Here is a 23776-nt window from a genome sequence, read left to right on the forward strand (position 1 = left end):
ACGATCCCCAAGTGCCACTAGATGCAATCACTCAAGCAAATGCACTTGGAATCACTCCCAATCTCACAAAGATGTTTAATCTATAAAGAAGATGAGTGGGAGGTGTTTGCTTAGGCTCACAAGGATGTCAAGTAAGTTAGAATGCCAAAAGAGTAAGCCCCAAGCCGGCCAAACACGTATTTATAGCCCCTCAAACAAATAGAGCCGTTGGCTCTTTTACAGGGCAAAACTCGGGGTCACCGGACGCTCTTAAAGGGGCACCGGACGCTCAACACCTGCGTCCGGTGCTCCAACAACAGCCACGTGTCGCCTTTTGAACTTCTCGTGTCAGAGTCTAACGGTCACCTGCAGTGCACCGGACGCTGAGCAAGTTAGCACCGGACGCGTCCGGTGCACACCGAACTCATGCGCAGAGAGTTCCGCAAACCTGCGGGTCACCGGACGCTAAGCACCGGTAGCGTCCGGTGCTCACCGGACCCATGCGCAGAGAGGGTCGCAAAACGCCCGCACACCGGACGCTAACCACCAGACGCTCTCTGAGCGTCCGGTGCTTCCAGTCAAACACTTCGACCGAAGTCAGATAGCACTGGACGCATGAACAGGAGCTCCCCAGCGTCCGGTGTTCACCGTCCGGTGCTTAACCCTAGCACCACAGCACACGGGACGCTCAGCCTCAGCGTCCGGTGCCTCAAAGGCCAGCGTCCGGTGAGTGTTTCTCTACGAGGAACACTCCCGCGACTTCTCCTAAAATCCCACCGGCGCAATAGAAAAGTATGCACTTCATTTTCTCAAAAGCGCCGAATCCCGCCGAGCAAGCTCGGTGGGAGGGAGAGAGGAACCCATCCTCTCTCTATCCTTCAAACTCCACCTCCTTCTCAAAGTGTGCCAACACCACAATGTGTAAACCAACATGTGCACGTGTGTTAGCATTTTCACAATCATTTTCTTCGAAGGAGTTAGATTAGCTCACTAGGTTCTAAATGCATGCACATGAACAATGATACCTAGTGGCACTTGATAACCGCTTAGCCAAAGAATTCCCCTCTTTATAGTACGGCTATCTATCCTAAATGTGATCACACCCTCTATGGTGTCTTGATCACCAAAACCAAAACCCTAAGCAATACCTTTGCCTTTATCTCCATAGGGTTTTGTTTTTCTCTTTCTTCTTTTCCAAGTTGAGCACTTGATCATCTTGTGGTCATCACCTTCATCACCATGATCATTACTTGCTCCATCACTTGGCATGTACCAACCTCATTAAGTCTACACACACTTAGTATAGAGGTTAGTACTAGGGTTTCATCAATTATCCAAAACCAAACTAGGGCTTTCAACTTGGAGGAACCACATTCGGGCGTCATCTTCTAAATTACGGGAAGCCAGCCATACTTTTTCTTCCTCCATGATGTGCTCCCAGCGGAAGTAGGACTCGCATTGGTTGATGAATACCACAATATCAGATTTCCCATCAAATCTTGAAAGATCCATCGTTTGGAATTGTAGTGGGGGTTGCTGTGGTGGTAGGTGATGGTGGCTGATGAGGAATGGAGGTTAAAGAAGGGGCAGCAAAGGTGGAAGAGGATCGCTGGACAGCTGATACCAGATGTTATGATGCTTAGTTCATATGGGGGTAATGGTGGTAGGATAATGGCGCCAAGGCTTTGTGGTCTGGCTGCCGAAGCAAGGGGATGAGAGATTAGACTGATAGCAGGGAGATGAGATTAGAGATAGCATGTGGGTGAGTTGATAGGTAGCTTCATTCTTTATTGCTTCTTTCATTCCATTGATGCTGGTTACAATATATAGGAACTGAGCTTCCTGCTAGGCGCACAGACTCTGGCCCTTTCACACTTGAGGCCCCTTCAGCTGCTCCTTAATTGCTATTAATAGCCTTGATGACATTGGCCCTTTCAGCCACCAGCCCCCTTAGGCTCCTGCACGCCTGCTGACCATTGCATGTCCCCATACAGCTGCTGACCATGCGAGTCCCCAGGCCTGCTTGTCCCCAGGCCCTTTCAGCCACCAGCCCCCTTGGGCTGCCTGCACGCCTGCTGCCTACCCCCCATGACATCTCACTGTAATCACAGTGCTGCAATAAAATTCATCTCTGCCTTTAGTCCTGCACCTGCCATCCCCTTATGTAGAGCAATTAGTGCAAATTTGCTTTTGATGCAGGGTGGTGTCAGATTAAGATTTCGTTTTTGCTTGCGCATTCATGCATCTTGACCTTTGTTTTGCAGTATGGTTACAAATCCTGAAGCTGGTAGTAACGAGTTTTTCCTTTAACTCTTTTGTTACAGAGAACAGATACTTGGACGACTTAGATCAAGTTTGTCTTATTTTTTTCATAAGTTAAATTATCTTAGATCAAGTTTAATACAAATTAAAAAGTATTAACTTGTATAACATTCGGTAGGTACAATATAAAGAAATCTATTCTATGACGAGTCTGATTATACTTATTTCGTATCATAAGTATTGATATTTTATATATCAATTTGATAACATTTAAGATGATTCGACTCACAACAAAATTGAAATTGTAATATTTCTATGATGGGTAGACGTTCACAGCATTTTACAAGAAAAAGAAATGTCAACACAAGTTGAATAAACGTTGCAGCGTGTGATAGGATCCATTTCTCTCATGCATGATGAGGTACAAGTATACATATGACGAAAAACATTAGAAACATGTGAATCACGTATACATCATCGGTATATATATGCTAGAGATCTGGGATCTCTGAATGCTATACCGTACCCAGAAATCAGAAACCTAGCACTCTTGCTTTTCACTTTTCAGCCTCCCTTTTTCATGATATGTGCGTGAAGCTGTCAGCGCTGTCAGAGGACCAAGAAGCCGAACCCAAAGGTCTTTGGCGAGCAGTGGACCTACGTAAAGAGGCAGCGCCTCGGTAATGGCTAATGAGTATAAGACTTAGGAGAAGGAGAGATGAGACACGTTTTGTATCAGGGGACTATTCTTTTTTTTTAATGAAACAGGAGGGGTTTAACCCCCTACTGGAATTTTATTGAAAAGAACAAAACAGTTTACAAATTACAGAGACTTGAAGTCAAGAAACAAAGAAAGAAAGGAAAAAAATTAAGTAAATTAAACATAATTCTGTAGCCATAAATCTATATCCGGGTGAAGACTTGCTTTTGCTCGTAGAATAACCAGAGCGAACTCCTTCTTGAACTCCGCTTTACATCTGGACAGGGAATGAGGGACTCCGTTGAAAATCAAATCGTTTCTCATCATCCAAATAGACCAACACATTGTGACAATTATTTCCATGAAGAAGGGTGTCTGCAGCTGACGCTTGAGGCTCTCAGATATTAGAGTGAGGTCAGAAGAATTAGGTATAGTCAAATTGAGGGTATCCCAACACTGCGAGGAGAAACTGCAATGAAAGAGAAGATGACCAATCTCCTCATCTATGCCACAAGCACAAAGAGCATAACTGTAATCTGGCAACTGCATGTTTTTCCGTCTGAGGTGAGCCCTTGTATTCAATCTCTGCTGAAGAATAAGCCAGAAGAAAATTTTCCTTTCATTCTGGCAACAGGATTTCCAGAGCCACTGGAAAGCTGGATGGACTGACCTATGTCCAATAAGATGCCTGTAAACATGTTTAGTAGAAAAGTTGTCGGTACCCCAAATATATGACCAAGTATCATGAGCAGTCTGAAGTTGCAAATGTTGCAAAAAAAGCTGGAGATCCAGAAACTGAGAAAAGGCTTCTGGAGATAAAGGCAGATGAAAATGCTCATGAAAGGAAGCTGAAGAAGTGACCAGATAAACCGTTGAGTGCTGATTCTTTACAAAGGAGAACAGTTCAGGAACAGCTTGACTTAAAACTCTCCCATTCCAAAGATCCAACCAAAAGAAACAAGATTTACCATCTTTAACTGTTACCATGGCCATACCTTTAAATTTCTCTATCAGCTTTAATAAATCTCTCCACCAGTAAGAACCTCTGAAGTTTGTTGCCACTATTGGAGCTCTGTTTCTTGCGTAATATTTATCCCAAACCAACTGAACCCATAGAATCATGGCTTTGTTAAAAAATTTATGCAGATGTTTGAGTAGAAGACCTCATTCTGAACATATAAGTTAAGCACACCTAGGCCTCCTTCTGTTTTTGGGAGGTAGACCAAAGGCCAAGCAGCTTTAGGGGGCTTCTTGCTGGACATGTCTAAACCTCTCCATAAGCAGTGCTTTCGATATTTATCAATTTGCTTGATTACAGTCTTAGGGAGCAGGAAAGTACACATTGCAAACGTTGGGAGGGCTGTTAAAACTGCATTGGTGAGTTCTAATCTTCCAGCTTCTGAAAGAAAGGAAGAAAAGGTCACAAGCCTTCTTTCACATTTGGAAACCAAGGGCCAGAAATCTGCAACTGTGGGCTTAGTGAGACTTAGAGGCAAGCCCAAATATGTGAAGGGCAAGGATCCCTTTGAACAGCCAAAGGTAGAGGCCAACATTTCAAATCTGTCATCATCGATATTAATCGGAATCATCATGGACTTATCAAAATTGACTTTTAAACAGCAAAACTTTGCAACAACCCCTTAAGATGCAGTAATTTAGAAATATCACCTTTCATGAAAATAAGTGTATCACCTGCATACTGCAGTATTGGGAAGTCCTGCGACTACTGTTCTTCTTCCTCCGCCGCCTCCCTTCCTTCTCCTCCACTCTTCCACTGCTATCTCTCACAGAAGCAAGATCAATTCGGCCCTCGACCATGAGTAGACAGACACACTTGATCTAAACCGTAGTTCCGACCTTATTACCGTGAAACCTAACACTCAATGTGACGCACTGTTTTTCAAGTCAATCAGAACCAAATGATATCCAAGATAGAGCGGGTTGTTGAGTGCTGACGCGTGACGACGCCTGGATCTGCACTTGTGAACTGCACGCACGAAACGATTCAGCGCTGCCCTGCCTGCCACTGCCAGGGGCCAGCCGGCCAGCGATGAAGCTGCTCTCTGGTGGCCTTCCAGTTCCAGTGTGAAGCCCGAGCGCAGTACTAGTAGATTGCTCTTGCCTCGTCTCTGAAACTGCAACGGATATGGGCTGCTCCGCTAGCTGGAACTGCAGGCGGTCCACAGTAGCCGTGATCCTGTGCGTTCTTGTCCCGTGTCTGCCGCGGTCACCATCACCTGACAGACTCCTTGCCTCGCCACTCTGAATTTTCCGGGTTCTCCAGAGCCGACCGCTTCAATTTTGTCAGCGGCGGATCGGTGGATCCCTCCCCGCCGCGTGCCAACAGGATTTCGGATTTCCGCACAGCGTGCCCTGGACGACAACGACACTCTGTGGGCGACGAAAGACGCCGAGCGATTTTCCTCCGATCGGAAGTGGATCCGAGTGTGGAGGCACACACAAACCCAGGGACCATGCGCGCACAAGCGGCGAGCGTGCGTACATGGTTGATGTTTCAAGCGCTGGAGCTGGAGCTGGAGCTGGACCATCATGCGCAGCACGAGGTCGCATGGACGAATATTCGCCGGTCGCCGCCCATGTGCCACTGCCAGCCAAGTTGTAGTAGCCGCGGCGCCCGGCGCTCTGCCGCTCATCACAAAGCTGGATGGGGCGTGCGCCTAGCGCAGATTAGCTTTGCGGTCGCGGACAAGGAAAAACGCGAGACAAAGCGGTGGCCGCCTGGCCCCGCTCACGAGACGACAATTCGATCGGGCCTGGCCTGGCCTTTGGGAGCAGGAACCGAGGAGGAGTGACCACTTCGGATTTGGCACTATCACCTTTCCCAGCTGCTACATCTTTGACTGCATACACGTCCGTCCATCCATCCATCCATTCCAGCAGCCGCTGTCGTCAGTCAGTCAGTCAGTGAGTGTCCTGCTCCTGCTTCTGCCTTCGTTCGTCGTCCTTCTTAAAGGCGCAGGCGCAGGCGCGCACGCACGGCGACACCACGCCTGCGTTGCGTTGGCTGATCATGGCGGCGAGAGCTCATCATCTGCTCCTGCGACTCGCGCTGCTGTGCGCGTGCGCGTGCGCCGCCGCCCTCGGCTCGGCCAATGCGGCGGGGAGGAAGATGGTCGGCGTGTACGAGCTCAAGGCGGGCGATTTCTCCGTCAGCGTCACCAACTGGGGCGCCACCATCACCTCCGTCGTCCTCCCGGATTCCAAAGGTGCGTTAGCGTTCGACTTCCCTCTGATCCCCTCTCTCTCTCTCTCTCTCCCCAAGAATCCATCCATGGCGTCCGTCGTCGTCCTCTGTGCTGTGCGTGTGCGATTAGTAGTCCACCGTGAGTCACCAGCGTCTTTACTCTGTGCCTCCCCAACTTCCTTCGCAGGGAATTTGGCTGACGTTGTGCTTGGCTATGACACCATTGGAGGATATGTGGTAAGCTCCTAGATCACACGCTGCTCCCGTTCTTACTGACAGAATAACCTGTGTATGCTGCGCCCACCGCTCGGTTTATGTTCATCTCTGCAACAATTCTACGAACTACACTACTTGCTTGTCAGTTTGCAACTCGCTGATCCAAGCTGATGTGGTCTGCATAACGTAGTGCAGTGAGCCTTCGACATGCATTCCTTCCTCATTTCCAGTTTCCGAATTTGCTCCATGGAGTAGTTCGTATTCGATCCTATTCGCCTGTGTATATGCAAAGGAGAAGATGTGTTCTAAATCTAATTAGTTGGTCATCGAGTATATCCCGCAAAACCGCTGTCAACTAGTCAATCATTCAGGAGTATAAAAGTAAGGTCATCAGACAGAAAACAACCACAAGGACCTATGTCGTCGCTTTCAGTTTGAGCTCAGTTTTCTACACGGGGAGGTCCCAGGCAGAGAAAATAACACCGACAGGCCCACACAAAAATTGAGATGTGTTCGCCACGTCTCAACCTTCTAAAACACATCGATATACTTGTATATTTGGTGATGAAATAGAAGGAAAAAACAAGAGAGAGCAGAGAAAAGAAAAAGAAACTCTGACAACCAGAAGAATCGACAAAACGATTAGGCGATTAGCTGGATGCAGTTTAATTTCTTTATGCCGGTGGTCATGTTACCCGTGAGACAACCTCCACCACGTGATCTACTCATCTCTGTCCAAGACCGTGACTTGTTCGGTTGTTCTCCAGCTTTAACCATACAAATTTAGAAATATTTCTTACCATTTTATCCTCTTTTCTGAAGCTTCACCTGTCATGTACTCGTAGTATTATGTACAGCGTAGTTGCAATTTAGTCACATCATTAAAAAAAAGGATAGCATGGTGACCAAGCTGATTAACTCTAGAGCCAATAGGACAACAGTTCAAATGCAATCAAACAAAGGAACTTTGCCAACGTTTTGCTAATAGGACAACAGTTCAAACTGCATTCTTGCATAGTTCTGTAGTGTGCTATTTTGTTCTCCATGGATAAGTAACTAAGCTCCTAACTCGTTTTACTGTCAGAGTGGTAAAAGCTACTTTGGAGCCCTTGTTGGACGAGTAGCCAACAGAATTGCCTATGCACGCTTCGTGCTTGATGGAAAAGCTTATCATCTTTTTAAAAACGATGGCAACAACACACTTCATGGTATGCTTCAGGATTCAGTGAATTCAAATGTTCCCAGTCCTATATAACTCCATTATGCTCCATGAACAATGGCTAAATTTATCTTAACCTTTTTTCAGGTGGCCATAGGGGTTTCAGTCAGGTTATATGGACGGTTAAAGAATTTGTCGCCGGCGGTGACTCGCCCTACATCACACTGTACTACCATAGTTTCGATGGAGAACAAGGTAACACTGATACATACTCCCCCAGTCCAAAAATAAAACACATATTTTTCAGAACCTATCTTCAGTTTAACCAAATACTACTCCCTCTGTCCCTTCTTCGACAAAATTTCCAAACTTTGGAACCCCAGACACGGTCAAATCTGTAACTTGAATTCGTTTGACCGATTGCGGCCGGGAGTTTGAATTGAGAAACTGAAAACGGCACAAGCATGTGTATCGCTAATTAAAATGAGTGTAACATCTGTGAGTGTGTGGAACAGGTTTCCCAGGCGACCTGGACGTGTACGTGACGTACGAGCTGGCGTCCCCGTACGAGCTGCGCGTGCACATGAACGCGACGGCCGCGAACAAGGCGACGCCGGTGAACCTGGCGCAGCACACGTACTGGAACCTGGGCGGGGAGGGCAGCGGCGACGTCCTCCACAACACGGTGCAGCTGTTCGCGTCGCGGTACACGCCCGTGGACAGCGCGCTCATCCCGACGGGCGTCGTGGCGCCCGTGGCCGGCACGCCCTACGACTTCCTGGCCCCGACGCCCGTGGGCGCGCGCATCCGCCAGGTCTCCGGCGGCAAGGCCGGCATCTACGGCTACGACACCAACTACGCCGTGGACGGGGACGACGCCGGCGCCGGGGCGGCGCTGCGGAAGGTGGCCGTCGTCCGGGACGGCAAGTCGGGGCGGGCGATGGAGCTGTGGGCGAACCAGCCTGGGGTGCAGTTCTACACGGGCAACTTCCTCCAGGACGTCGAGGGGAAGGGCGGCAAGGTGTATGGCCAGTACGGCGCGCTGTGCCTCGAGACGCAGGGCTTCCCGGACGCCGTGAACCACCCCAGCTTTCCCTCCCAGATCGTCAGTCCGGGGCAGGTGTACAAGCACGACATGGTGTTCAAGTTCTCCTTTTAGCTAGCAAGTCACAATAATTTCCATCAGTTTCGCAAAGCTGAATCGTTTGCGTTGTTCAAAACTGCTGTCGTTTCTTTGCCTTGTTCGTTTGGCTGATAAGCCATAACAAAAGATACTATTGACTAATTTGTTGTGAGAGAAAAATACTATATAATGGTTGACATATTCGACTAATAAACTCAAACGAACAAGGCGGCATATTTTTTTCCACACGTAGACTTCATTTCTCCATCATCGGAACAAGGAGACTCCCTGCAATTACAATTAGACCCCACCAACTCAAATGATTCATCTTGAGTGTCGATTCCGCGGTTATAAATAAAGCCAAACGCGTGCACTCAACAACGCACACTCAACAAGCCACTGTTTTGTTAGAGCAAGTATTATAAGCGGCGAAGAGCTGGCGAAATCCGACGTGCGAGAGAGAAAGTAGGAGAGAGAAGAAAATAGGTGACTCGCTAGACGCCCGTGAAAAGCGGGAGAAATGCACTGTGGACGTCGCTCTTCCACTCCAGTTCTTCCACGTTGCAGTTAAGCATTAAAAATTGTTGGGGTCCGTCATCATTGCTCGGCATCTCGGGTGACCTGGAGCTTCCTGCAGCCAGCGAGCGGGTGTATTCATTAGCCTTGCTCTTACCAGCCAAACACACGCCACCATTAGTCCATCGGTCTAAGCCAGTCTCAATGAAGTTTTATGTAAGTTTTATTTATATTAAATAGGTTGTCACACAGATTTTTTTAATGACATGGTGGTGTAAAAAAATAAGTTTTATTTAGATGAAACTCTCTTGGCACGATTACCAACTCTATATGAGTCTTGAAATTAAATGTCTATAAAACCATGGAATGAAACTCTCTATTAAGAGTGAGTGTTTTATCCAAGTTTTCTTTTATTTCACATGACATGGCAGTCTTGAAAACAACGTTATGAAACTCCCCACTCTGACTGGCCTTAGGCCAATCTCAATGGAGTTTCGTTAGAGTTTCATGCAAATATGCTGATATGACACTATTTTAATGAAGAAAGAGCTGATAAGAGTTTTATGGGAGTAGTGAGAGTTTCATTCACATGAAACTCTTCTTCACTATTTCTAAAATATGGATATATTGTTAACTGAGCCATGAAACCCCCATTAAGGATGGCCTTAGGCCAGTTCGATAGTATTTCATCAGAGTTCTATGGACATTAAATATGCCATTGTATTAATAAAGCTCAAGCGAACAGGTATATGAGTACAAAGTACTAGACAAAAGTTGAACAAGAAAAAAACCCTATACAATTTAGATATATGATTCAAAACCTAGATTCACAAATCACAAAAAGAGCCAAAGGACAGAAGGTTTTGTCTCAGCTAGTCAACTGTCGTCGTCTAAAACGTCATCGTCTGGATTATGGAACTCGGACGTCAGAACATTGGTGATCGCCGCTGGTGATGCCGATCGTGTGGTGATATGATCGGTGCTGCGTGGCTACGTCTCGCCGTCTCATCAAGTGTTGAAGTGCGAAACGGAGAAGTCGTCGCGATCGCTATCAGTGGCAGAGCTTGGATTTAAACATGGGTATTTCGAATTCCTCTCGTCATAAAAAAAATGAATTCTTATGCCCTAAAATATAGCCAATAGCATTGCAAATCAGTAACTCTAAACCAATATTTGCTTTCTAGATGAGACTTCTAATTGAAAGGTCAGTTTTTTACTTGTTTTGAGCTGAAATGTGTGAAAACATTATATATATATATATATATATATATATATATATATATATATATATATATATATATATATATATATATATATATATATATATATACTCGAGAATACCCCTAAATTCGCCCATGATTACTATGTGCCGTGTGCAGTGCCGTGTGCAGGGTTGTGGGCATTAGCGGCTTGGCTCCTCGCCTTCTAAAAAGAAAGAGACTAAAAACTCCTTTTTGTTGATGAGCCGTTGCACCTTATCGTTAATCTTAACTTCTAATGAACTATAGATAAAGGATATGGGATCTTATATACTTGGGCTTAGGCCCCCATCTCGCTTGGACCCTTGGCCATCACACCTCCTGTCCACCCCTTAGGGCCGACACTGAGTTGGCAATGACAAGTTTCATTGGGGCCAAAGGTGGCAATGATCCTATATACTCTTTCCATCCAAAATTTTGAGACGTTTTGACTTTCTTAGATTCATAGCTTTTGTTATACATTTGGATATAAACTATATCTATATACATAGTAAAAGTAATGTATCTAAAAATAGGGTGAGTGACTCTTAGATGACCATTAAATCAATCTAGACATTTGGAGAATGCAATCCACCTAAAGGGTACTTACCCATCCTATATCTGGACACCTGGCCGGTGACTAAACCTAAGTCAATCTATATCTAAATCAATTAGGAGTCCACAACCTCACAAGGGTGCAAAAGACAAACTTAAGGGGCATTCAGTACTATAAAAGAGTGAGACATTTGGAATATGGTAACCACCCAAACGCTACTTATCCATCCTGACTCAACCTGAATCAATCTAGACATTTGGAGAATCCAATCGATCCAAAAGGCTTCTTACCCATCCTATATCTAGACCCTTAGATGACTAAATCTAAATCAATCTAGACATTTCTATTTACGCACTCTATGTTTGGACCCTTGAATGTCTTAGCACAAATCAACCTAGAGGTTATCTAGACCAAACACTATAAGGGTGTAAACAACGTAAATGCCAGGGACTATTTATGTCTGCTACCATGAAAGAGATATTTAGAAAATACTACAATCTACCTAGTGGCTACCTATCCACTTTATATGTGGCCCCGAACTAGATGACTCATCTATATGTTATGTTAATTAAACTCCAACAGATATGCTATTTATGTTATCCAGGCTATTTTTATATTTTTAAATCAAAAACTAAAGTCCAACAAGTGTGCTATCTGATTTGATAAAAATAATAAGTTTACTATTCCTAAACTTTTGCTTGTCATATATAGCATGTCGTCCTCACTAGCTATTCTATACAAAGGCTGTTGTGAAATTCTATATTTTGAATGGATTTTTTTTATTTTACACAATGACTAAATCTTGTAGTTTAGAATATAATTTTACCTTGTCTTTTGAAGATGCTCATTATACAGAGTGAGACAAGGATGTAGATGATAGATATGTAGATGGTTACACTTAACAACACAGAACTGAGATTTCGATTTCCCCTTCCCTCATCGCTTCATTTTTGTTTGTATCGTTTAGATAAATAATGTATTTTTCTAGATAAATATCTTTGCATAATAAAAATTGTCATAAAAATTTTAGCTCTGCCACTTGGCTTAAAGTACTCATAATGCAGACTCTATCATAAAGTCTACAGTTATTTTTTTACCTCGAACAATATGGACTTAGAGTCTAAATAAGATTTGGAGTATTATTTTTTCTATCTCTTTCTTCAATAAATATGCTACCACATCAGCAAAAACCATAAATAATATATAATTAATTGTCTTAGACTATGTGATAAAGTCTTGCATTATGAGGTCACTTATGCATGCATTTTATGTGCTCAGTTCACCTAACCTTGTTTAGTTCCAAAATTTTTAGCAAAATGACCACTCTAGCACTTTTGTTTGTATTTGATAAATATTGTCCAATCATGGAATAACTAGGCTCAAAAGATTCGTCTCCCAGATTATAGGCAAATTGTATAATTAGTTATTGTTTTTATCTATATTTAATGCTCTATGCATATACCGCAAGATTCGATGTGACGGGAAATGTGAAAAATTTTGTAAAATTTTTTGGGAACTAAGGCCCTGTTTAGTTACTCCCTCAAAAATTTTTCATCCATCCCATCAAATCTTTGGACAAATGCATGGAACATTAAATGTAGATAAAAAATTAAACTAATTACACAGTTTGGTTAAAAATCACGAGACGAATTTTTTAAGCCTAATTACTCCATGATTAGCTTTAAGTGCTACAGTAACCCACATATGCTAATGATAGATTAATTATACTTAATAGATTTGTCTTGCAGTTTCCTGACGAGCTATGCAATTTGTTTTTTTATTAATTTCTAAAAACCCTTTCCGACATCCTTCCGACATATCCGATGTGACACCTAAAAATTTTTCCTCCATTATCTAAACAGGGCCTAACTAAAAACAAGATTCCCCGTCACATCGAATCTTGCGGCACATGCATGAAGCATTAAATATAGATGAAAATAAAAACTAATTACACAGTTTGTCTGTAAATTGCGAGACAAATCTTTTGATCCTAGTTAGTCTATAATTGGACAATATTTGTCACAAACAAACGAAAGTGACACAGTAGCAAAATCCAAAATATTTTCACATCTAAACAGGCCTTGTTTAGTTCAAAAAAATTTGGGAAATCGACACTGTAGCACTTTTGTTTGTATTTGACCAATATTGTCCAATCATGAACTAACTTAGGCTCAAAAGATTCGTCTCATCAATTTCGACCGAACTGTGTAATTAGTTTTTATTTTCGTCTATATTTAATACTCCATGCATGCGTCTAAAGATTCGATATGACGGGGAATTTGAAAAATTTTACAATTTTTTTGGGGAACTAAACAAGGCTTATAATTACACGAATGAGATATATATATATGACTCTATAAAACAACGTACAGCAGTAGTTAAAATCAACACCTATGACTTTGAAAACCGATCATGATCGTAATTCGTACGGTGCAGACAAGTCGCCCAGTTGAGAGAGTTGGCTTTTGTTCTAGTTTTTGCGTCTGTCTGGGACACGCTTTTCCCCGATGCCTGGTCCAAGCTGCATTCGGCGCGCCGCTTTCACCGGTGGCCCCTCGCTGTCCTCGCCGCCCGCATCGACGCCGTTCGCCGGCAACGGCCGCGGCGCTCATGTCATGCTGGTAGTGACGGCGCGTCGGCGCCAGCAAGTGCCACAGTTTTAGTGTTTTACCGCGGCTCAGAGCTGGGGGCGCTACTACACAATTGATGGTCACGGGACGCTATCGGACGAGGATGAAACTCGTAGAGAAGGGACACAACCTGCAGCGCGCGCGTGCACTGCACCATGGCCCAGCCCAACCATTCGACTAGCCTACTACACATCCGGAGAGGACCGACCGCTTCAAGCACATCCAAAACCATCGCCATCGCCATCGCCCAGCTGATCGATAGCCGCCTATATTAGGTGCTCGGTGTTCATAACTTGCGGCAGAGCTCGGCGGCAGCAGCATGCCTGCAACTGCAACTGCAACTCCTCCCCTCTCTCCCTCCTCCTCCCCAGTGTGCTGATTTGCTCCTGTCACCTGTGTGCTTGTGTGTGCTAGCTACCATCGCTGGCCGCCAATGGCGAGGCGTGAGCTGTTCCTCGCGCTGCTGTGGCTCGCGGCCTTGGCGCTGGCCACCGGCCCCGCTGACGCGACGAGGAAGATGGTCGGGGTGTACGTGCTCAGGAAGGGGGATTTCTCCGTCAGGCTCACCAACTGGGGCGCCAGAGTCATGTCCGTCGTCCTCCCAGACTGCAAAGGTACCTTACCTGCAGTGTTCTTGCTTCATGTCTTCTCTTCACCCCCTTTGTTTCCCTTCCTTTTAATTTGGTACCAAGCTTGATGATTTGAGGCGTGTCTTTCTGCAGGGAATTTGGCTGATGTCGTCCTTGGCAGAGACACCATCGCTGAATACGTCGTAAGATGCCCAAAAACCACTCTGAATGTTCCTTTTCTTTTATCTTGTGTTCTTCCATCATTCTTCAGCAGTATATATATGCCTGCATTTGCCGTCCGTTCGATGACCATGAACTGATTTGGACGAAAACATCAGAACAATGCACGGTGCGGGCACACAACTTCATCTGTTCTAGCTGCAGTTCAATAAATCCAGTACATCTAGTACACGCTAAAAGTTGATCCTTAATCGGCATGACCAGATGCCCTATTATTAAGTATATTAAAAATACCCACCCACCCAGTAAGGTTGTCCTAAAGCGAGATTCAATAACTCAAATAGTACCTTCGAATCGATTTGTCATCTGCTTTGTAGTTTCACTAGTACTTTTCTTTGCCTGAACAGCTGAACCACGACAACATGTTTAATTAAGACAATCTACTTGCACGTCATGCTCGCTTTTTCATGCAAAGGAGTATAATAATATATTCAAGACATCAAGATGTTAATGTAAGGAAAGTGTACTATCCATGAAGAACCGACAGTTGACAGATCATCTGTAGCTATCCTCCGCTTTAGTTCTGTTTGGATGTTGTGGTTTTTCAGAAACTGTAGTATCAATAATAAACTTCAGTTTCGATTTTTAAAACAAGAGATACGTAAAACCATAATTTAGAAAAGAAGGAAAGTTAAGTAAAGTTTCTGCTAATAAAACTCCAAAAAGACTAGAGTTTTAGCTACCATGGTTTTCAAAACTACAAAAATCATTACACACTAAAGTTTTCAAAAACAAAAGTATTTTACAAAAGCATGATCTTTTTTGAAACAATAAAATACTTAGTATCCAAACAGGCTAGTTCACACAAAACCTCTGCATCATATGCAATTATTGTAGTCCTTTTCCTGAGGTCATACTGGTCAAAGTTGCATCACTCAAGGAGAACTTTCTAAGAACGAGCTGATCCTTCGCCACCAACCAAATTTCAGAAACGTTTATCCACGAGTCATCATCTCATCAAGCTTTAAGCTCGCTGAAAGTGACATGCATGTTTGCTGTATTGTTTCTTCTGCGTTATATATATCAAATAATATGGCAATATCCTCATTTCGAGTTTATTTCTGCAACTTGTTCTGTTCATCCAGAACGATGACGTGTACTTCGGGCCGATAACGGGCCGCATAGCGCAGAGAGTAGCCCGCGGCCGGTTCGTCCTCGATGGCAAGGTCTACCACATGCACAGGAACGATGGCAGGAACACGATTCACGGTACATCCAGATTGAGGCCATGGTTGATCCTGCCAAGGATTCTTTCAGATGCTTATATGCATATCAGTATATGTTCTTGTTGTTCATCAGGTGGTGACAGAGGATTCAGCAGAAGCATTTGGACGGTGAAGGAGTACGTAGCCGGCGGCGAGTCACCCTACATCACCTTCTACTACCGTAGCTTCGACGGAGAGCAAGGTACAAGCAGTACAACCGCAGCTAGATAGAAACGTAGATTGCAGTCCAAATTGACTAGATTTTGGACGGCATTCTGAACCGTTTTGCCTCTTCGAATGAGTAGGTTTGCCGGGGAACGTGGACGCGTACGTGACGTACCGTATGTCGGGGCCCTACACGCTGGGCGTGCACATGAACGCGACGGCGCTGGACAAGGCGACGCCGGTAAACTTCCTGCTGCACGTGTACTGGAACCTGCGCGGCGAGGGGAACGGCGACGTGCTGGGCCACACGCTCCGGCTGCACGCGTCGCGGTACGCCGTGCTGGATGATGAGCTCCTCCCGTCGTCGGGGCGCATCGAGCCCGTGGCCGGCACGCCGCTGGACTTCCGGACGCCGACGCCGATCGGCTCGCGCATCCGCCAGGTCGTCGTCATGGGCGGCCGCGCCGTCGGGTACGACACCAACTACATCGTCGACGGCGGGGAAGGGATGATGCGGCCCGTGGCGCAGGTCCGGGACCCCGCGTCCGGCAGGGCGTTGGAGCTGTGGGCAAACCAGCCGACCATGCAGCTCTACACGGGGAACTTTCTCAACCACACCAAGGGAAAGCGCGGCAAGGTGTACGACAGGTACGCTGGGTTCTGCCTGGAGACGATGGGGTACGTGGACGCCGTGAACCACCCTGAGTTTCCGTCTCAGACACTCAGGCCCGGCCAGGTGTACAAGCACGATATGGTCTACAAGTTCTCGTTCTAGGTGATGCACGATGTAAAACACAGTTCACCATTGGTATTTGGAGGGCAATCAATAATAATATTTGGATCACAAGCAGAGCCGGCCCTATGGGAGGGGCAGCAGGTGCGCCGGCCATGGGCCCTTGCAGCTTGGGGGCCTAAATATGTATAGTACTAGTATATCTCTATTCTCTGTATATGTATTGAGTTACAGGTAACGAGCAGCCGCAACGCCTGTCGCAAAGAGCCAGAGACACGGACTCGCGGTGTCTCGCCAAATTCCCGATTGACGGCACTGCACGCAGACGTAGGCACGCAGCCATTGCTCTGGCCACAAACCTGCAGTCATCGAGGCCTCGAGGGACTTCAAACAAATCAGCCAATCAGGCAATCACCAATCAGATCTTTATTGAATATTGATTTGATTCAGTTTCATATTTTCAGTTTATATGATCATGCCAAATTTTATATGCCCTAGTTTTTTTTCTTGTTCAATTTTTGTCTATTACTTTGCACAGGTACTCATGTAGTCATATTTTTATTTTAATTTAGGTAAAGTGTTAGAATTTGAGAATGTTACCTAAAAAATATGAGTTGGGGGCTGCGAAGAAGAACACTTTCGGCAGTCACAACAAGGTGCTTTAGATAAGTTTTTTTCAGTTTCAAGTAGCGCTGTGCCTGAGCGTGATGAGAACCTTATAGATGCACCTGAGAATCAAGAAGAGACTATGTCACAAGAAAGGTTAAATGGTTTGGCTATGTGCACCATCGAAAGGGATATCTTGGACACTATTGATCTTAATACCGTTCTCGATGATTTTGCATCAAGAAATGTCCGAAGAAATTTATTTATATAAAAAGCAATGAATATGACGAAATTCTATTTTTTCTCAAGGTAATCATATTAGTTCTAAAAGTACAAATATATTGCTTTTTAATCTACATTGTTTCTCGCTATTGATAATTATCAGACATATTAATTTTAAATATTGATTTCCCTTTATAAACAAAAATAGCCTATATATTATAGACTAGAGAGGCCATCGCGACGAGCTCGCCAGAGGGCCCTCGAAATCGTAGGGCCGGCGCTGATCACAAGACAAGAGATGAATCTTCGGTGTTTTCAAATAGAGTAGCCAAATTCGTGCTCTCAGCATCAACGATGGATGGATGACTTTTCTTCTCGCTAAGAGTTGACAAATCAGATTTTTCCATAAGTCGTCAGAGAGATGAGATTAGAAAAGACAAAGCTGACTGAAGGCAACCCATTTGAGTACTGAATTGGGCGTTTTCCCAAAATTATATTCCACCCATCCGATTGTTTAGAATTAGAAGTAACGCCAATATTAAGGCGATTAAAAACTGATTTGCGTGGTAAAAGAGTTTAACCATTCCTGGGTCCACCAACAAGTGAATTGCTCACCGGAATAGCGTTTGCTCCGGTGAGAGGGATTCTTCTTATTATTTCCCACCGTGGTCCATTTTTAGCTTCGTCATGCTGCCAGCCACGAAATTCTAACATATAATTTGCTCTCCCACCATGCCACAAATTAAAATAGAACTTGAAAAGCAAGCACTCAAAATAACACAACTTATAGATATAAAAAACAACTGTTTGCGAAGAAACCAAGAAACGAAAGACTCGATCACCAAGAGGCAGAATATAAAAATTCTCAGCGATACCACCAATCACTGATTGCAGAAGGGCAGCTGCTATGGACTTTGTCAAACAGAACTTGTAGCTGCCAAAGGAAGGGACCAAGAAGAATTCATGAGAGGAGAGTGCAGGATCGAAATTGACCAGATGACCAAACTGTCAATGGATCTCGGCTTCCACCACTTTCCTAGGCCTATTGTTGAGGCCAAGATGATCCATGATGGCCAGATCGACACCTCAACGATGATCATCATGGTGAAGAAGGGGAGGGAGTGGTGAAGTCGCCAAGGTCACCATCAGTGTGGCACCATATTGACTCCCGGTTCGACAAAACTTCAAACAACTTGTGTGTGAGCTCCGCAGAGGCCACCTCTTCCAGCTCCAGCTCTGACTCCGGCAAAATTCTAGTGGGTAGTAGCGATCTCCCTCGGGGCTCTATCGAGAACTGGATGCCATGACCAGAGTGGTTTGCGGCGGTTTGGTGATGGTCACTAGGACCAAAGGGTCTGTTTGATACACTGGCTCGAGGGCCTAGGTGCACTCCTAGGGTGCAACTCCCGTGTTTGCTGTCTTGAGCCCACTCATGGACCTGGCCTCGGGATGCAAATTTCACTCTCTCTCTCTCTCTCTCGTGGCTCCTGTAAAAGGAATGGACTTTCATTTTTTCTAGGCTAGGTCGGCTGAAGCGCTCAGAGTGTGATGGAGTCACCTCCCAACTCGTCCTCTCACCCAGTGCTCCGTTGTCTCCCTACCTCTCAACTCCCATATCCGCGCCCCTACTCGACTTCTCCTCCTAGCGTGCCCCTACCATCCGAGGCACTGCTCCCCAATGACACGCTCCTCCAAATCGATGACTTCTCCAACGGCGATGCGTTGCACATCTCTTCTCCTTGGCCATGGGCTGGGTCGAGCTCCCGTCGTTCCTCGCGCGCGCGGCGGCGGTATGCCACCGACATGATCCTCCTCAATAGGCGTGTGCTCATCCTCGGCGGTGCGGTGCTAGCACTGATGTTCTTCCCGTTCCTGGATGAGACGACGAAGCTTGACATCGAGAATAACCTGTACCTGTTCCTCCACCTCCCCCTAACGACACCATCTTCGTCTTTGCCAATGACTGTGCCATCGTCCTGATCCCTACAACCGTGCCCCACTCTAGCGCCTCCCCACCGTGGCCATCGACCGGACCTGTGCCTGCAGCTCCTCCAACTACGAGCTGCCGCTGCTAGCACCAGCAGGCAGCCGTAGCATGCAGTTCTGCTAGTGCTTGGCGGCATTCTTGCTCCTGCCCACCATGTGTTTGATGAAATACCAAGGAAGGGAAGTTTTTAGGGTTAATGTAAGTGCAAGGTCATGGTATCTCTCTGTTCAACCATACAAACACAATATAAACTGGGCTCGACTCTACTGGAACACAACACCAAACACCTGCAATTGCACCATGGGAACCAAGCTTCGGCCGCAGCCAAGCTAAGCCAGTCGGGTAGGAAGAAGGAGGTGTTTGGTTAGAGTTGTTAAAGTTTAACAAGTGCTGTAGTATTTTCGTTTTATTTGACAATTAGTATCCAATCATGGACTAATTAGGCTCAAAAGATTCGTCTCGCAAATTACTCTTTAACTATGTTTTTTGTTTCGTAAATAATCTATATTTAGTACTCCATACATGTGTCCAAACATTCGATGTGACGGACGATAAATTTTAACTCGTGAAACCAAACAGGGGCTAAGATATCAAACACGCCCGGAGTGGCCACCGGTGCAAGCTGTGAGGCAGGGTCTCAGCGGGGGAAGGGCATCTCAGCGACCGGAGAGACCCGCAGGCGCTGCAGGCGCTTGGTGGTGACCGCCGAGGCCAGGATGGCCGATGGCGCTAGCTCAGAGGTGGAGCCTCAGCAGGGGTGGCCACTCGTGTTATCAGCGGTGGCTTGTTGACCATTTGACAGCCCATATTGAGTACCGAGAGAGTTGGCTGTTGTTCTAGTTTTGCGTTTGTCTGTGCAGCTTTTCCCGAGCTTCATACGGCGAAACCGACCACCGCGCCGCTTTCACCGGTGGCCCGTTGCTGGCCTCGCCGCCCCCATCGACGCCGTGCGCCGGCAACGGCCGCGCCGCTCATGTCATGGACTCATGGTGACGGCACCAGCCAGTACCACAGTTCTACCTTGGCTCACAGCCGGGGGCTACAAAGACGACCGATGATGGATCGATGGGGTCACGGGGCGCTATCGGACGTGGACGTGGAAACTCTGGGGAAGGAACACAACCGGCAGAGTGCGCGTGCATGGTGATGGTGGCCCAGCCCAACCATTCGACTAGTAGCCTACTACACATGCGGAGAGGAGCGACCGCTTCAAGCCCGTCGTCCAAACCATTGGCATCGCCCAACTGAAAGCCGGCTATATTTGGCGATCGGTGTCCATCACTCGCGGCGGCAGAGCTCGGCAGCCACATGCACATGCCTGCAACTGCACTGCAACTCCTCCCCAGTGTGCTGACCTGCTCCCAGTGTTTATGCTAGCCATCGCTGGCCGCCACGTGCCCACGCCAATGGCGAGGCGTGAGCTGTTCCTCGCGCTGCTGTGGCTCGCGGCCTTGGCGCTGGCCACCGGCCCCGCTGACGCGACGAGGAAGATGGTCGGGGCGTACGAGCTCAGGAAGGGGGATTTCTCCGTCAGGCTCACCAACTGGGGCGCCAGAGTCATGTCCGTCGTCCTCCCAGACTGCAAAGGTCCTCCTGTCGTCGCGTCCTTTGTGTTCCTTCCTTTGGTACCAAGGTTTGATTTGAGGCGTCTCTTTCTGCAGGGAATTTGGCTGATGTCGTCCTTGGCAGAGACACCATCGCTGAATACGTCGTAAGATGCCCAAAAACCACTCTGAATGTTCTTTTTTCTTTGTATGTACTGTTCCTCCATCTTTCTTCAGCAGTATGCCCTGCTGCATTTGCCGTCCGTTCGATGAATGGATATGGGCGAGAACAATGCACGGTGCAGGCACACACACAGCCAATCTGTTCTAGCTGCAGTCCAATAAGTTTACTACATCAAGTAAATGCCAAAACTTGATCCTTAATCAGCATGACCTAATGCACTCGGTGCAGACATGTTTGCTGTAATTGTTTCTTCTGTGTTATATTATATCCAATATGGCAATATCCTGATTCAGAGTTCATCTCTGCAACTTGCTCTGTCTGACCAGAACGATACCGAGTACTTCGGGCCGATAACGGGCCGCATAGCACAAAGAGTAGCCCGCGGCCGGTTCGTCCTCGACGGCAAAGTCTACCAGATGTACAGGAATGCCGGCAGGAACACGATTCACGGTACATCCAGATAGAGGCCATGACTGATACTGACATACTGTAAATTCTACACACTACGTCCAATGGATTACGTATTTCAGATGCTGATGCATATCATTGTACGTTGCTGTTGTTCATCGATCAGGTGGTGACAGAGGGTTCAGCAGAAGCATTTGGACGGTGAAGGAGTACGTCGGCGGCGGCGAGTCACCCTACATCACCTTCTACTACCGTAGCTTCGACGGAGAGCAAGGTTTGCCGGGGAACGTGGACGCGTACGTGACGTACCGTATGTCGGGGCCGTACACGCTGGGCGTGCACATGAACGCGACGGCGCTGGACAAGGCGACGCCGGTGAACCTCCTGCTGCACGTGTACTGGAACCTGCGCGGGGAGGGCAGCGGCCGCGACGTGCTGGGCCACACGCTCCGGCTGCACGCGTCGCGGCACGCCGTGCTGGACGACGAGCTCCTCCCTTCGTCGGGGCGCATCGAGCCCGTCGCCGGCACGCCGCTGGACTTCCGGACGCCCACGCCCATCGGCTCGCGCATCTGCCAGGTCGTCGTCATGGGCGGCCGCGCCGTCGGGTACGACGCCAACTACATCATCGACGGCGGCGGGGAAGGGATGCTGCTGCCCGTGGCGCAGGTCCGGGACCCCGCGTCCGGCAGGGCGCTGGAGCTGTGGGCGAACCAGCCGACCATGCAGCTCTACACGGGGAACTCCCTGAACCACACCGCGGGCAAGCGCGGCAAGGTGTACGACAGGTACGCGGGGTTCTGCCTGGAGACGATGGGGTACGTGGACGCCGTGAACCACCCCGAGTTCCCGTCGCAGACACTCAGGCCCGGCCAGGTGTACAAGCACGATATGGTCTATAAGTTCTCCTTCTAGGTGATGATGATTCGACGTTTGGTGTGCTGTGCACAGGCACGATGTAAAATCAGTTCACCATTGGCATGTGGAGAGCAATCAATAATCTTTGGATAACACAAGAGATTCCTTCGTCGGTGTTTTCAAAGAGATTAGTAGCCGAATTCGTGCTCTCAGAGTCTCAGGTCTGCATCAACGATGGAGGGGTGACTAGGGGTGACTTTTCTTCTTGGTAAGAGTTGACAAATCAGACTTCCATGAGTAAGCAGAGAGAGGAGATTAGAAAAGACAAGCAGATTGTAAATAAATCTATAAACAACTGCAACACGACACCAACAAGTTCAGCTAGAAAAAAGATTATGGTTGGCCATACATAACGGTGTAGTATGTGTGTTTATAGCAAACTCTATATGGTTCTGCTATTAGATTTGGATGTTAGATAATGTGGTCAGTATGCTCTTAGGCTTATTCCCTTGCACATTAGGGTGACTTCAAATTACATAGCTTTCTAATTAAGGAGTGCCCTTCATTAAGAAAAAAATCCTTGCTAAGTATTACACATCCTAAAGAAAATCAAGTTTCTTTAGTCCTATAAGGTGCGTAAGATAAAGAAATGGAAGGAGTACAAACTTAGAGTAATGATACTATATATTGGATAAGATATAACAATTTATATGACATTATATTTTTTAACAAAAGAATGACATGATAAAATGCATTGGGAGTAGCTTATAAACTCATGATAAGATTATTTTTTAGTGGGTGGGTGGGTGGGGTTGGAGTGGAGAGCGTTTGGGGAGGTTGGGAGGAATGTGGTTCAATAAGAATTTGTTTCCTCCCTAGACCTGGCAATAGAAGATGTGGTGATACTAGTGAGACAAGAGGGTGAGCTGGGGTCACCTTCGAGAGACGAGGTATATATATTAGGTGACGTGTTACATGTTTGGTTAACGATGGCATCATTGGAAATGGGTTGTTGCAAATGAAGCCGAATCCAAGTATGCACGATAAACCACCAACAAGTCATTCACATGCTAGCTGACCATTCTTTTTTGAGGAAAATTGTGGAGCATTGCTCCCTAGGCCGCATATATATATAAAAACAAACACAAGTGCAAAATTACAGGGGTGTTAGCCAAGTGCTAACCAGAAGGGAAGGAAGGAAAAAAGACTCACCTAACCTACCTAGCAGAGAAGGCAGAGGTGAGGAGGATTGAACAAGGCCGACTAGCAAGAACAGCTATTACAAAGAGTTTGACCAATTCATAATTACATTTTGTAAATTTGGAGGTACTCTAGTTACAAAGAGCTTAATTCACATCTTTGTGAGAGTGTTATGTCCTTAGTTTAAGATCTTGAGTTTTGGGCTTTGTGCCCTTGTAATCTTGGTAAGGTGGAGCAGTTCAAATTTTGGTGACTCTATGGTGACGTCAAC

General features: G+C 46.4%; 3 protein-coding genes across 4 annotated transcripts; all 3 read left to right on the forward strand.

Moving 5' to 3' along the window:
• On the forward strand, nucleotides 5627-8878 carry LOC8073422 (aldose 1-epimerase). The gene is made up of 5 exons (XM_002446561.2): nucleotides 5627-6168; nucleotides 6334-6383; nucleotides 7447-7570; nucleotides 7669-7776; nucleotides 8037-8878. The coding sequence occupies exons 1-5, from the start codon at nucleotides 5973-5975 to the stop codon at nucleotides 8678-8680; spliced, it is 1122 nt and encodes a 373-aa protein (XP_002446606.1). The 5' UTR covers nucleotides 5627-5972; the 3' UTR covers nucleotides 8681-8878.
• Nucleotides 13737-17269, forward strand: LOC8073423 (aldose 1-epimerase). 2 transcript variants are annotated; one of them, XM_021464095.1, is made up of 6 exons: nucleotides 13737-13859; nucleotides 13999-14198; nucleotides 14307-14356; nucleotides 15479-15602; nucleotides 15693-15800; nucleotides 15904-17269. In XM_021464095.1, exons 2-6 carry the CDS (start codon nucleotides 14018-14020, stop codon nucleotides 16536-16538), a joined length of 1098 nt encoding a protein of 365 aa, XP_021319770.1. In that variant the 5' UTR covers nucleotides 13737-13859; nucleotides 13999-14017; the 3' UTR covers nucleotides 16539-17269. The 2 variants fall into 2 exon arrangements, with proteins under 2 accessions (XP_021319770.1, XP_002446607.1); XM_002446562.2 differs by lacking the exon at nucleotides 13737-13859 and having other exon boundaries at nucleotides 13875-14198.
• Nucleotides 20718-22489, forward strand: LOC8073424 (aldose 1-epimerase). Its single transcript, XM_002446563.2, has 4 exons — nucleotides 20718-20898; nucleotides 20973-21022; nucleotides 21366-21489; nucleotides 21614-22489. The coding sequence occupies exons 1-4, from the start codon at nucleotides 20718-20720 to the stop codon at nucleotides 22360-22362; spliced, it is 1104 nt and encodes a 367-aa protein (XP_002446608.2). The 3' UTR covers nucleotides 22363-22489.

Source organism: Sorghum bicolor, chromosome 6 (genome assembly GCF_000003195.3).
Source record: "Sorghum bicolor cultivar BTx623 chromosome 6, Sorghum_bicolor_NCBIv3, whole genome shotgun sequence".
In the NCBI taxonomy this organism is placed as follows: domain Eukaryota; kingdom Viridiplantae; phylum Streptophyta; class Magnoliopsida; order Poales; family Poaceae; genus Sorghum; species Sorghum bicolor.

Bases quoted from the DNA above. Each gene is read 5' to 3' on its own strand.
- LOC8073422 (XM_002446561.2), top strand. From the start codon at position 5,973: ATGGCGGCGAGAGCTCATCATCTGCTCCTGCGACTCGCGCTGCTGTGC. The intron at 7,571-7,668 runs GTATGCTTCAGG...ACCTTTTTTCAG, and splicing joins TGGCAACAACACACTTCATG to GTGGCCATAGGGGTTTCAGT. The intron at 7,777-8,036 runs GTAACACTGATA...TGTGTGGAACAG, and splicing joins TAGTTTCGATGGAGAACAAG to GTTTCCCAGGCGACCTGGAC.
- LOC8073423 (XM_021464095.1), top strand. From the start codon at position 14,018: ATGGCGAGGCGTGAGCTGTTCCTCGCGCTGCTGTGGCTCGCGGCCTTG. The intron at 15,603-15,692 runs GTACATCCAGAT...GTTGTTCATCAG, and splicing joins TGGCAGGAACACGATTCACG to GTGGTGACAGAGGATTCAGC. The intron at 15,801-15,903 runs GTACAAGCAGTA...TCGAATGAGTAG, and splicing joins TAGCTTCGACGGAGAGCAAG to GTTTGCCGGGGAACGTGGAC.
- LOC8073424 (XM_002446563.2), top strand. From the start codon at position 20,718: ATGGCGAGGCGTGAGCTGTTCCTCGCGCTGCTGTGGCTCGCGGCCTTG. The intron at 20,899-20,972 runs GTCCTCCTGTCG...CTCTTTCTGCAG, and splicing joins CGTCCTCCCAGACTGCAAAG to GGAATTTGGCTGATGTCGTC. The intron at 21,490-21,613 runs GTACATCCAGAT...TTCATCGATCAG, and splicing joins CGGCAGGAACACGATTCACG to GTGGTGACAGAGGGTTCAGC.